The following is a 12,668-nucleotide window of genomic DNA, read 5'->3' as shown; positions in this document are numbered from 1 at the left end:
TCACTGGCTTAGCTGTAAGGGGTCCTCTCACACTGAAAAACAGTGTCCCCCGTGCTGTGTGAGGTGGACTACGACATTCTCCCATGCCTGGTCAGTTGTGGGACCCAACGCACCAGAGGTTGCACATTTGGTACAGAAGGGGAAAATGAGCCAGAAAACAGGGAGGGGTGGCACAAGGAGAAGAGGGGAACCGGCTCCTTGCATATCCCCAAAAGCACTCGCCAGATATCAGAGCTCCTTGAATCACAGCAACCGAAACATGGGTGTTGAGCTCAGAGGACTGACCCAACTTCACGCAAGTAAGCGGCTGAAGTCTCTGCACGCTGCCTTCCGACTGGCCACTGGGTGTCACTCTTTCTCTATGTTCGTTGGGCGTCAGGGTCTGAGAAGAAATTGAGCCTTTGCTGACGTCGCCATCTTCTCCGTGTAGGTTCTCTTTTTGTGCTTGTATATTACTCCCTAAAGGATGTGTATATACTTACGTGCCTAAATTTAAAAACTAAGTAAGATTGATAAATTAATGTACTCAAAACCAGAAAAAAGAACACTGGAAAAAAGCTAGTATTTGAGAGTATTACAGTTAGAAAACATTCTTTTGTTACATCCCCTCTTTTATTCTTCATATTGCCTGTGTCTTTATAATTCAGTTTCTTGTGGCATCTATTTTTGCTACTAATAATTTTGCCATTGGTCTCATAGCCATTTCTTTGCATGCTGTGTCTACGTGTAATATATTTTATTACATATTGACAGTAGGTTGTCCACTTCTTCTTCACAGTGTATCTATTTTAGTAGCTATTTCAGTGAAGATCTGTGGGTTATAAATACTGTCAGTCCTGAGTCTTGGCCTGTCTTAAATATATATAATACTTAAAATATATTCTTGAATGATAATTTAGCTAGGTATAGCATAACATCTTCAAAGTTTGCAGGAAAAAATAACTTTAAATATAAAATTGCAAATCCATGTTGCCAGGGCCTTGTCCATTTTGTTAGTCTTTTCAGAGAATCATTTTTTCTTTTGTTGACCATCTTTATTGGTTTTTGTTTTTATAATGATACTTCATTAATGACAACATTTGCCTTGATTATTTTCTTCTACTTTCTTTGTTTTTATTTCATTAATTTATGATGTTATCTTTTATATTTAATTCGTTCATTCCATGAAATTGAACTGTCAGTAGTAATTAAACCAAGAAAGGAGGCGTAGGAGAAATAGACAACTTCAAAGGACCTGTAAGCATAAAGAAATGGACATCATGTTAAAAATGATATTATTTTTATTTATTTTGCTCAGGACTTGGTGGGTTTCTTCAATATGAAGATTCATGTTTTTCTTCAGTTCTGGAAAATTTTCAGTCTTTCTTCCTTTGAATATTGCCTCTCTCTCATTCTTTTTAGTCTCTCTTCTGGAATTCCTATTAGAGGTACGTTGGACTTATTCTATCCTCATTCTTGCTTAATCAGTTTTTTAATATTTTTTAAATCTTTTTGTCACACCAGGCTAAATTCGATTGGTTTTCTTGACATAATCTTCAGTTTCACGAATTCTCACCTCTGCTATGACTAAACTTGCTGTTTAACCCACCCACGTAGTTCTTTATTTCTGTGCCTTTATTTTCCATTTTCCAGGATTTGTATTTTGCTATTTTTCATATATAGCTGTTTCTTCTCACAGTGTTCCATCTTTTCATTGTAGCTTCTATTTTTTCTTATTATTTCACCTTTTTAATCACTCTTATAAATTCTTCTTCAGATTATTGTCATTTCTAGTTTTTTTTTTAGTGTTAATATAGTTATTTGTGCACTGTTGGCTCTCTTTGTGAATAGTTCATTTTATTGCATGGTTTGTATTTTTTGTTACATGAACTAATTTTCAACATTTTAAAAGATGGGCTTTATATGGATCCTGGACTGAGGAAAACCTTGCTGACTAGGTTTTGCATTTGCTTCTCCTGCAACCTTAGGGAGTAATGATCCAGGACTGATTTTTTACTGTTAATTCCTGGAACGTGGTAGCAACACCAGGTAGTGGAAATTCAGATCGATCCCACATGTCCCAGTGGCATAAGCCTAGGTGTTTGATGTTTTCCAGGAACTCAAATAGATGAAAACTGTGTTCTCGGCAGGTAGGAAGAAATTTTCCAATCTGCTCTTTACAGCAGTTGAACCCTTTCAGACTGCAGGGAGTTTAATTTGGCTCCCTGCTTCAGGCAGGTCTGAGTCACATCTCCTGTCCTTGGGGTGGGCATTAGAAGGTCAACCCCAGTTCTGAAGGCCAAAGTCCCAGCTGAAACCACCAGGGGCTCTGGGCCATCTGCTCTTACCTGCCAGTCTGGGTTTGGTTTTTGCTTTTGTTACTGGCTTCCAGTGATTTCCCTTTCTTTCTTTAAAGAATGTACTAAAATATTCATCTTTGTTACATTTTGTCCAGGATTTTTCTGTAGATATGGGGGAAAGTGGCCCTTTTAGAGCCCTTCAACATGCCATATTGCCAGAAGCTTTGCCATGTTCTTCTAACCCAGTTTTCATGTTTGGAAATCTCAAATGCAATTTGTTAAGCTTCTTGGCCTTTCTCTAAATTCTAAATTCTCTAAGTTGTCCTGGAACTCAGGACTTTAGCAGATGCTGTGAGGCAATGCACACAGAGGTAGAAGACCTCAGTTTTAGTTTCAGCTTTACCACTTTCTAGCCATGCAATTCTTAGCATGTCACTGAACCATTCTGAATCCTTTTCTTAATCTACAAACATGGATTTAAAAAACCTGCACCATAAAGTTGTTATCAACAGTAAATGAAATAGTAAATTTAGGAATACTTTGTAAAATTGAAGAGATCTGTAAAACTTCGGGATCAACTCATCCCAGTTGAATTTAGTTGTAGATTTCAATTACATGCTGTTCTGAGATTAGAAGCTTCCATGGTATTGGGGAGAATCTAGTGACCAGCCCAGGGAGATGGGGGCCCGGTAAGTGTGGTGCTATTATTAGTTTTCTCATCACGGGCTTTCAAACTACATTTACCTGAGTTATGGGGACAAATGGTGATGGCTGATTACAGTACCCCCATCCCGTCCCCTCCTTGAACACTGCTTTAACTAGAGAAGTTCTTATGTCCTGCTCTACCACTCCCTAACCACCAACTTCATTTTGCTGTGCCTCAGTTTATTCATCTGTAAAAAAGATAAGAGTAGTACCTGCCTTGTATGGCAAATGTGTGGATTAAATAAAATAACAGTATCTGGTTTTTTTTTTTTTTTTAAATTTTGTTTTAAAAATGGGTTCTGACATGAAAACATTCTCTTTTTAGAACTAAAAGTGGCCTAAAAAATTGTTCAGATAGAGGCAATCCAATAGCTTCTAAGGCACTATTAGTTTTTAAATTACTCAATTCTGTAACAAATCTCCAGTAAGCAAATTAGGCTTAACAGTTAGTTTATACAACAGCATGAGTATCAAGATCTCTATTGTTTATAATCATTTCTTTCAGCTCCCCTGATCTTCCTTTTATCCACTTCTTTCCCTTAGCGATTCCAATCCTCTTAATGTTGACTAGACTGTTGTTCTATGCCATGGAATCAGACCTTAACAATGGTGAAAGAGTCCTCTGACTATGGTCAGATTTTCTTCATTGTTCCTCTAGATTGTGTCACTTGTCCCTCACTTTTTATTGAAATAACCTAAGGACAAATATACTTTTTAAATGGTCCCTTTTCAACACTTCCATTTAGGGCAATCAGTTCCTTTTTCTTCCATTAAAGATGGGTACCATGGGGTCTCAAAGAATGGGTAGAGGTTGAGAGAAGGGGCTTTGTATTTCTTGGGAGATGGGGTTTTAAGAGGAGGGGTGTTTTCATCCCCACTTTGACCTACCGGACAACCATACCCCTCGGTTCTCCCAGCATGATGTGCAATAGCTCTTCTTTTTGGGGGGTATAAATACAGTATGCAACGGTGAGATGAGGAATCCAGTTTCATCTACGGGCAGATGGCTCGACGGCTTTTCTGCATCCTCCACTACATCCTAGAGAAGAGGAGATGGAGTCTGAAGCCTTGTACTCATCTGTCTTTACGTTTTTTGCCCCGATGCAGGAGCAGGAACTTTGCCTTTTTCAGTGATGAGGAGAGATGCTCCCTGTTGGCCCTGGGAAGTGATAAGCAGACTGAGTGTTGCAGCTTCCTCCACACTCTTGCTCGCACTGACATCACATCTGTATACCGGCTCAGTGAGTGTTGGTCCTCAGACACCTTCAAAAGCCTGCGGTCCTCAAGAATAAGATAGTGTCCCTAACCAGGAGTATTCTAATCCTATTCATGAATTTGGGTGGCCATGACCACTATTCTGTTGATGACCTGAATCGTATTTGATTAGCAGCATTTCACTTCAGATTTCAGGTAATTCTGGGGTTGCAGGGGAACTATGAGACATGATGAAACCAACTTACCTGTATCATGGGTGGTCGGCTGTATTGGGTCTTCCCTCCTTAATCTTGGGAAAGGAGAACTTCCTGAGTCCTGGCTGAGGTACCTTCTAGGACTGAAGTAGGCCCCCGGTGACACGGGTGGGGCTGCAAATGTTACCACTGTGAAAAGACCTTAAGGGATGATTGCTTGTCTCACATTACAGATCGGGAAACAGCCCTCAAGGAATTAGTGCCTGAGCTAGGATGAGAACTGCTAGTCAGAGCAATCCATTTTACCACACTTCCCCCTACACAAAATGACACTGAATTGTTGGATGTGTTAGTCTTGGATGTTTTCTATGTCACAGAATCAGATCTCAACAATTGTGAAAGATTCCTCTGACAAACTGACTAGTTTTCAGCAGTGTCTGAAGGACAGACTGACTGAATGAATGATATGCATTTCCCTTACTTTGAGAAAGGCCTGCTGCTCTGTGTCAGGGAGTACATTTTCTCATTGATGGTGACTTGAGGAAGAATTTTTGTTTCTCCCATCTCTTTATCGAGGGTGACGTTGTGTCCGCTCCTGTGTAGCCAGATTAGATGATCCATATTTTATGGATACAGCCAGAGATTCTGCTGAAAAGGCCCTCGGGCCATCTCCCAGGAGTAGAGCGGGGAGTTGAGAGGGGAGTTGAGAGCTTTGTCCGTGTATAAAGAGCATTTGTGAAAGCACTTGCCTCAGGCATCAGCACCCTGCCTTAGCAGAGCTTTCTTGCCACAAGCCACAAGCAGCTCACACTGCCTTATGAGGCTGAGCAGGAAGCTAGAGTTGTAAGCACTGCCTAGTAGATGGGAGCCTGATGTCTGAAAATTGAGGTGTACTAGCAGTGTTCCCTGGGGAGAAGGCCTAGGGGGCGGACTTGGATCATGATTTCTGCCAGCTGTTGGTCCAGTGGTGGGGAGGATGCAAGAGGAGGCCCCAGACAGCACTTGCCTCTCACTCAAAGATCAAGAATGCAGCTCTGCGGCGTGCAGTCTACACCTTAGGATTATGCAGGCTGCCCCAGCACCAAGGCAAGCAGCAGGAGAATATCTTTTTGGTAAATTGCAGCTTCCCCAAGGCTTACACCCTAGGGAAGGATGGCCCTCTGTAATTCTTCCTCCTAGAGAGGGGTCACCACTTTGTAACTTGCGCATCACTCATGCTCCTGGTGTCCTGGCCAGGAGAGAAGAGGTGGCCCACGAGGGTCATGTGCCCCTGCACATCAGAGAGGCCAGCGGGCTTGAACAGCTCTCCTTAGCCAAGCTCTACAGCTCTCCATCTTGAGCTGCGGGGCTTTCTACCCTTTGGGGGTTGCAGATCTGGAGTTTCTGCAATGACAGTCTCTGGAGAAGCCCTCTCTGGAGAACAGCAGGAAAAGGTTTGACTTGGTGAGGGGCTTGCTGGTCCTCAAAGTTCACTGGAGAACTCAGGGTGGTGGCACAGACAGTTGTTACTTCTCTGCTAAGAAGAGGTAGAATCTTCCCTCGAGCAGCTGCCATCCTGTGAAGTGTGAAGCTAGCCTTCACTCCACAGTTCCGCTGAGGCTGCTTTAGCTAACAGCGGTCACTTCTTCACTGCCAAACCCAAGCTGTCTTCTTGGTTCTTACCTAGTCCGGCTGCACTTGGTGGCATTGGGTGGCTATGTTTTAAATCACCTTGGCCTCTGTAACCCCCTTTTCTCTCTGACTGTGCCTTTTCAGTCTCCCTCACTGGCTACTGGCTGCCAGTGAGTTGCTCAGGCTTAGTAACAAACTCCCCCTCCCTCACTCCCCTTACTGCTTTTCTTTTCCCCCAAATGCCTCACCTGTGTGATCACATTTAGTCCCGGGACTCTGGCCAGCAATGTGTGACCTGCTATGGGTCACAAACCTGTGTTTGCAAAGTCTCAGTTTTTCTCCTTGGCTCTAGACCTACATCATGATCTGCCTAGAGCTCCTGCAGGTACCTCAAACCCCAAATGTCTAAAACTGCACTCCAGATTCTCCCATCCTCTACTTCATCCTCAGACGCATCCTTGCTCCTTTTTATTCGCCCTTCACTTCTGGCCCCTCGCCCCTGCCGCTTTTACAAACACAGTGTCCAGCCGAATGGATACATGGAACCAAGGTCTGACAAGTGGATGAATGATGAATGAATGGAGGAGGGAAGAAGCAAGGATGTGATACATTTGGAAGTGGGAGGAAGCACCATGTGCTCCCACATGCTCTGTGCTGGGAGTTGTGTCCTGGCTCCATCGTGAACTCGCTGAGAGATTTGGGAGCCGCATCTCTCTGATCTTCAGATTCGATCACAGCCTCCACTGTCCCCACCTCCCATCCCCTTACAGTACCCACACCTCTTGACATACAGCCTGTGTTTCCAGCTTTTCTTCTAGGACTCTGAGTTTCACGTATACCTTGGTTCCCAACTGTAAAGTGCATGGGTTAAACAAGATGATTAGGCCCCTGTAGCTCTTAAGATGATGGTGAAAGGATAATTCTGCCCTGTTCCTTAATGATGACTGAAGGTCTTAAATGCCAAGTCCCCTAAGGGGCCACTGGTCTGGGGTACACCTGGAGGCATGGGCCTGGTGGCCCATCCTGACCTAACACCAGATCTGTTCTTCATCTCTACTTAGGTGGGTTTGAATCCATCCAGAATCCTCCAAATGATCTGAGTGGTGAGTAGCGATCATGCTGAACCTGACATTCATCCTTGAGGACAGCACTTCTGTCCTCTTGCCAAGAGCGGCCACCTTAGGTGGAGGTGCCCAAGGTTGCTCAACTTTGCCTGTCCTTACAGCATCCCAGCCCGAAGGCTTCAAGGAGGTCAGGCCTGGCAGAGCCTGGGAGGAGCATCAGGCCGTGGGCTCCAGACAGTCCAGCAGCTCTGAGGACTCCAGCCTGGAGGAGGAGCTCCTCTCGGCCACCTCAGACAGCTATCACCTGCCGGAGCCCGATGACCTTGATGACCCGGAACTGCTCATGGACCTAAGCACTGATCAGGAGGAGGAGGCTGAGAACTTCACCCCCATATTGGCTTTTCTGGATCATGAGGGTTATGCCGACCACTTTAAGAGTCTCTATGACTTCTCCTTCTCTTTCCTCACTTCTTCCTTTTATAGCTTCTCTGAGGAGGATGAGTTTGTGGCCTACCTGGAGGCATCAAGAAAGTGGGCCAAGAAGAGCCACATGACCTGGGCCCATGCCCGGCTCTGCTTCCTCCTGGGCCGGCTGAGCGTCAGGAAGGTCAAACTCTCTCAGGCCAGGGTGTACTTTGAGGAGGCCATCCACATTCTCAATGGAGCATTTGAGGACCTATGCTTGGTGGCCGCTCTGTACATCAATTTGGCTGCCATCTACCTGAAGCAGAGGCTGAGACATAAAGGCTCCACCCTGTTGGAAAAGGCAGGTGCCCTGCTGGCCTGCCTGCCTGACCGTGAGTCTAGTGCCAAGCATGAACTTGACGTGGTGGCCTACGTGCTGCGCCAGGGGATCGTGGTGGGCAGCAGCCCGCTGGAGGCCAGGGCCTGCTTTCTGGCCATCCGCTTGCTCCTGAGCCTAGGCCGGCACGAGGAAGTCCTGCCCTTCGCCGAGCGCCTGCAGCTCCTCTCTGGACACCCTCCTGCCTCTGAGGCTGTGGCTAGTGTTCTGAGTTTTCTGTATGACAAGAAATATCTTCCACATCTTGCAGTGGCCTCCGTCCAGCAACATGGTATCCAGAGTGCCCAAGGGATGTCTCTTCCTATTTGGCAGGTCCACCTGGTCCTCCAGAACACAACCAAGCTCCTTGGCGTTCCCTCCCCAGGCTGGGGTGAAGTTTCTGCCTTGGCCTGCCCAATGCTCAGACAGGCCCTGGCTGCCTGTGAGGAACTAGCAGACCGGAGCACCCAGAGGGCCCTGTGTCTCATCCTTTCCAAAGTGTACCTCCAGCACAGGTCTCCTGACGGTGCCATCCACTACCTGAGCCAGGCCTTGGTGCTAGGGCAGCTGCTCGGTGAGCAGGAATCCTTTGAGTCTTCTCTCTGCCTGGCGTGGGCCTATCTCTTAGCCAGCCAGGCCAAGAAGGCTTTGGATGTGCTTGAGCCACTGCTAGGCTCCCTGAAGGAGACAGAGAGTCTCACTCAAAGGGGAGTCGTCTATAATCTCCTGGGACTTGCACTCCAAGGTGAAGGCCGGGTGAACAGGGCAGCCAGGAGCTATCTTCGGGCCTTGAACAGAGCCCAGGAGGTGGGAGATGTGCGTAACCAGGCAGTGGCTATGGCCAATCTTGGCCACCTGAGCCTTAAGTCCTGGGCTCAGCATCCAGCCAGAAACTATCTCCTGGAGACTGTACGACTCTACTGTGAACTTCAGGCCAGTAAGGAGACAGACATGGAATTAGTACAGGTGTTTCTCTGGTTGGCCCAAGTTCTGGTGTCTGGACACCAGCTGACCCACGGCCTTCTTTGTTATGAAACGGCATTGCTGTTTGGCTTAAGGCATCGACACCTAAAGAGTAAGTATGTCCCATGCTGCTGGGAAGCTATAGAGAAAACTGTTGAAGCAAGTTTTGTCTGTTTCCTATCACAAGTCATCTCATTCATGTTCCTGCTTTGTGTTCAGGTCAGCTTCAGGCCACCAAATCCCTCTGCCATTTCTACAGCTCTGTGTCCCCAAATCCTGAGGCATGTATCACCTACCACGAGCACTGGCTGGCCCTGGCTCAGCAACTCAGGGACCGGGAGATGGAAGGGAGGCTGCTGGAGTCCCTAGGGCAGCTTTATCGGAACCTCAACACCGCCAGGTGAGTCAGAGCTCAGGAACTGTCCTAGAAGTAGCTTTCCTTCCTTAGGGAGAAGCAGTGTTCTTTTCCACAGGAAGCCAAGTCCAAATGTACACGGTATAGGAGGGGCATTGTGCAAAAGAGCAAGGGCTCTGCAGCCACCACAGTGCATCCATCACTTATTAGTGGTGTGGCCTTGGGCAAACTGTTTAATTTCCCCATGTCTCAGTTTCCTCATCAGCCAAAGGAGGATAATAATGGCATCTATCTTACAGTGTTATTGTGAAGAATAAATGAGTTACACTCATAATTGTGCCTGATACATAGGTAGGTCTCAGTAATGTTAACTATGCCACTATTACTTGTGTGTTTCTATAACCCTATCCCTATCACGGGATCATGGCTGAGGGTGCATAATTCAGAGAAGCGGCAGTTATACCAAGGACAGAGGAACCTTCAGGAGGTCTTCATTACCGAGGGCAATTGGTTTTAAAGAAAGGACACCCCCACTGAAAGCAGGGGTGTAAAATATCAAGGTAAAAAAAACTTTTATTGGGAACTTACCTTTAAAATGAAATTGTAGATTATGAAATGAAGTGTGTTTTCACCTTTTAGTTAAGAATATTTAGATTATAATTTCAACTATGCATTAAGTCTTAGAATAAACATGGAATAAAAGGAGTGTTGACTTTTTGGCTTAATTGTGCTGACAAAATTATGTAACAGCACAATGGGGCATTCTTTGTTTTGTGATTGATTTTTTAGCACTACCTTAAAAATCCTCATTTTTTAAAAAAGAAATAAAAACTTAACAGTTTAACCCAAATGCCTCCTTTAACCCTTTGGTATTCACATTATTATCACTTGCAGATTTTGCCATCTTCTGTTTATTTTCTCTTCATTGTTTCTTCACTGGTCTAATGCTGCTTCATCCTCATTTGCCAGTGGGCAGACTGAAGTTCTGCTTTGTGACAAGCCTTAAATTGATTCCATTAAATCCTGCATGGTTTGCAAGATCTTCAAGTTCACTTTGCAACAGATTTGCCTTGCAGGATTCCATTCATAATTATAAATGACTTCTAAAATACAGCATTCAGAATAGCTTGTAAATTTGCTACTGTTAAGCAGAGAGAGAGGTGGTTGAGGAGAAGATAATTAAATGAAAATTTTTTTTTTTTTTTTTTTTTTTGCATTTCTAAGCAACTTGGTAACTGTGTGCACCTGGACAATCAGATAGGGAATAATCAGATAATGAATTCCACTCCCCCTTCTCTTTCTCCTCCAGTCTGTCTCCCTCTCACTCTCCTTCATTCTTTCCCTCTCTTACAAGAATCAGGTATCCTCCAAACCTCCTGCTGTCTTTGCCTTCAGTCCCAGGGAGGGAGCTTTGGATCCATGCAGCATGTGAGGAGTCAGGAGGCCCCAGCTCCACCCTGCTTTCATTCTAGGACACCCTAGGAGTCTGAATGCTTCTGGAGAAGATCCAGAAGGCAGGCTTGAATTAACTATTGAGATGACATAGTCATATGCTCATGGTGAAGTATTGTAGGACTGGGCTCCTGATCCTGCCATGACCTAATAACTTATCCTTAAATAAGTCACTTTTCCTCTTGGTCTCCTTCTGTCTGTAAAGATAAGTTGAATCAGGTACCTTCCAGCTGTAAAACGTTGAGTCTGGGACCAGCTAGTTATGCTATTCTGACACTGAATATTCATACTAGAATTCCTGCTGCTTCCAAAGTGTATTGAATTTTTGGTGCAGATTCTTAAAGTTGTGGGCTTTCTAGGGTGCCTTTGAAATCAGAGACCTCAGCTTTTAGGGGTTGAAAGACTTTGTAGTATGTTCAGAAGGTCTTGTGGGCAGACATTATGTCTAGCACAGAGCTTGGCACAGAAGAGACATACAGTGCATGTGTGTTTGGAGTAGCCAAGTCATTAGTGAGTAACTTAGTCCACTAGCTCACAGTCCTTGAGCTGAAGCTATATGCTGACACGGCTACTGATGATTATGATGGAGAATGGTGGAGCTTTGTGTGGGGGAGTCCATGGCTCCATTGCTTAGGGCTCAGGTAAGGAAAGAAAGGTGTTTGCAGCTTGAAGGCAGGCTCTTTGGTCTTTAGTGACCAGCACAGTAGCCGCAGTGCCATGAGTGGAACCTCAGCTGCCCATTCCAACAGCCCTTTGAGAACACTGGCCTATACAGTATTAGCCACAGAACACGGTGTGTCTTTTCTTAGGGATTCTCCTCTGATAAAGAACCAAATTACATATAGTGAAGTAGAATATCAGAGATTTGATATTCTACTTCGTGAGGAACATAGTTTTTTCTAAAATTATGTAGTTGCTTAAGGTTAAAAAGCATTACACCTTTTTAACCAGGCTGAGGCAGGTGGATCACTTGAGATCAGGAGTTCAAAACCAGCCTGGTCAACATGGTGAAACCCTGTCTCTACTAAAAATACAAAAAAGTTAGCCAGGCGTGGTGGTGGGTGCCTGTAATCCCAGCTACTTGGGAGGCAGAGGCAGGAGAATTGCTTGAACCTGGGAGGCGGAGGTTGCAGCAAACCGCGGTCACACCACAGCACTCCAGCCTGGGTGACAGAGCGAGACTGTGTCTCAAAAGAAAAAAAACAAACAAAAAAAAGATTACACTAGTATTGAAGGTTATAGATGAAAAATAAAGGTTCCCTTCCAACTTCCTTTCCTTGATACTTTCCTGAAGTAACTACTTAAAGATTTTAAAATACCCATGAAGGAATATTTCATGCATATTAAAGATTATATATGATACATATTTTCTATCTTAAATAAATATTAGATATATTATATATAATATGCACATGTTTTAGTTACATAAATGGAATCAAGATAAAATTTCTATTACATAATATACTGTTCTCTTACTTGCTTTTTTTCATTTAAAAATATCACTGTGAAATGTCAATCCAACATTTTATCACACTATGGGAGCCCTTCCATTGTGTCAGGCACTGTGGTAGGTATTGGGGAATTCAGTGGTTAGAAAAAACAATCCAAATACCCACAAACAGAACAGTCTGCCCTGTGTAAGAGTGAGCTTGTTGCCTTTACAAGTATTCAAACAGAGACCGACTATTCAAAAATTTTATAAAAGAGTTTCTTGAATTGAGCTGGATCTGGAACTACATACTAACAGTTTTATTGAGGTTTAATTACACACCATAAAATTCAGCCTTTTGAAGTGTGCGATTTAGTTTTCAGTATATTCACACAGTTGTGAATATCACCACTATCTGATTTCAGAACATTTTCATGGCCCCTGAAAGAAAGCCTGTACCCATCAGCAGTCACTCGTCATTACCCAACCTCGCTCCAACCCTGGAAACCACTAATCTACTTTCTGTCTCTATGGATTTGCCTATTCTGGACATTTGATATAAATGGAATCATACAGTATTTGTCCTTTTGTGTCTGGCTTCTTTCACTTAAATGTTTTCA

At 44.3% G+C, this 12,668-nt stretch overlaps 1 protein-coding gene across 1 annotated transcript in view; it reads left to right on the top strand.

Moving 5' to 3' along the window:
* SH3TC2 (SH3 domain and tetratricopeptide repeats 2) overlaps positions 1-12,668 on the top strand; it is a 61,698-nt gene that overhangs the window by 27,507 nt on the left and 21,523 nt on the right. Inside the window, exons 9-12 of the mRNA XM_025387745.1 lie at positions 4,092-4,225; positions 7,066-7,107; positions 7,230-8,924; positions 9,032-9,212. Coding sequence (XP_025243530.1) covers positions 4,092-4,225; positions 7,066-7,107; positions 7,230-8,924; positions 9,032-9,212 — 2,052 coding nt within the window. The remainder of the gene's footprint in view (positions 1-4,091; positions 4,226-7,065; positions 7,108-7,229; positions 8,925-9,031; positions 9,213-12,668) is intronic.

This window comes from Theropithecus gelada, chromosome 6, assembly GCF_003255815.1.
Source record: "Theropithecus gelada isolate Dixy chromosome 6, Tgel_1.0, whole genome shotgun sequence".
Classification (NCBI taxonomy): Eukaryota; Metazoa; Chordata; class Mammalia; order Primates; family Cercopithecidae; genus Theropithecus; species Theropithecus gelada.
This window is presented reverse-complemented; position numbering and strand designations above follow the sequence as displayed.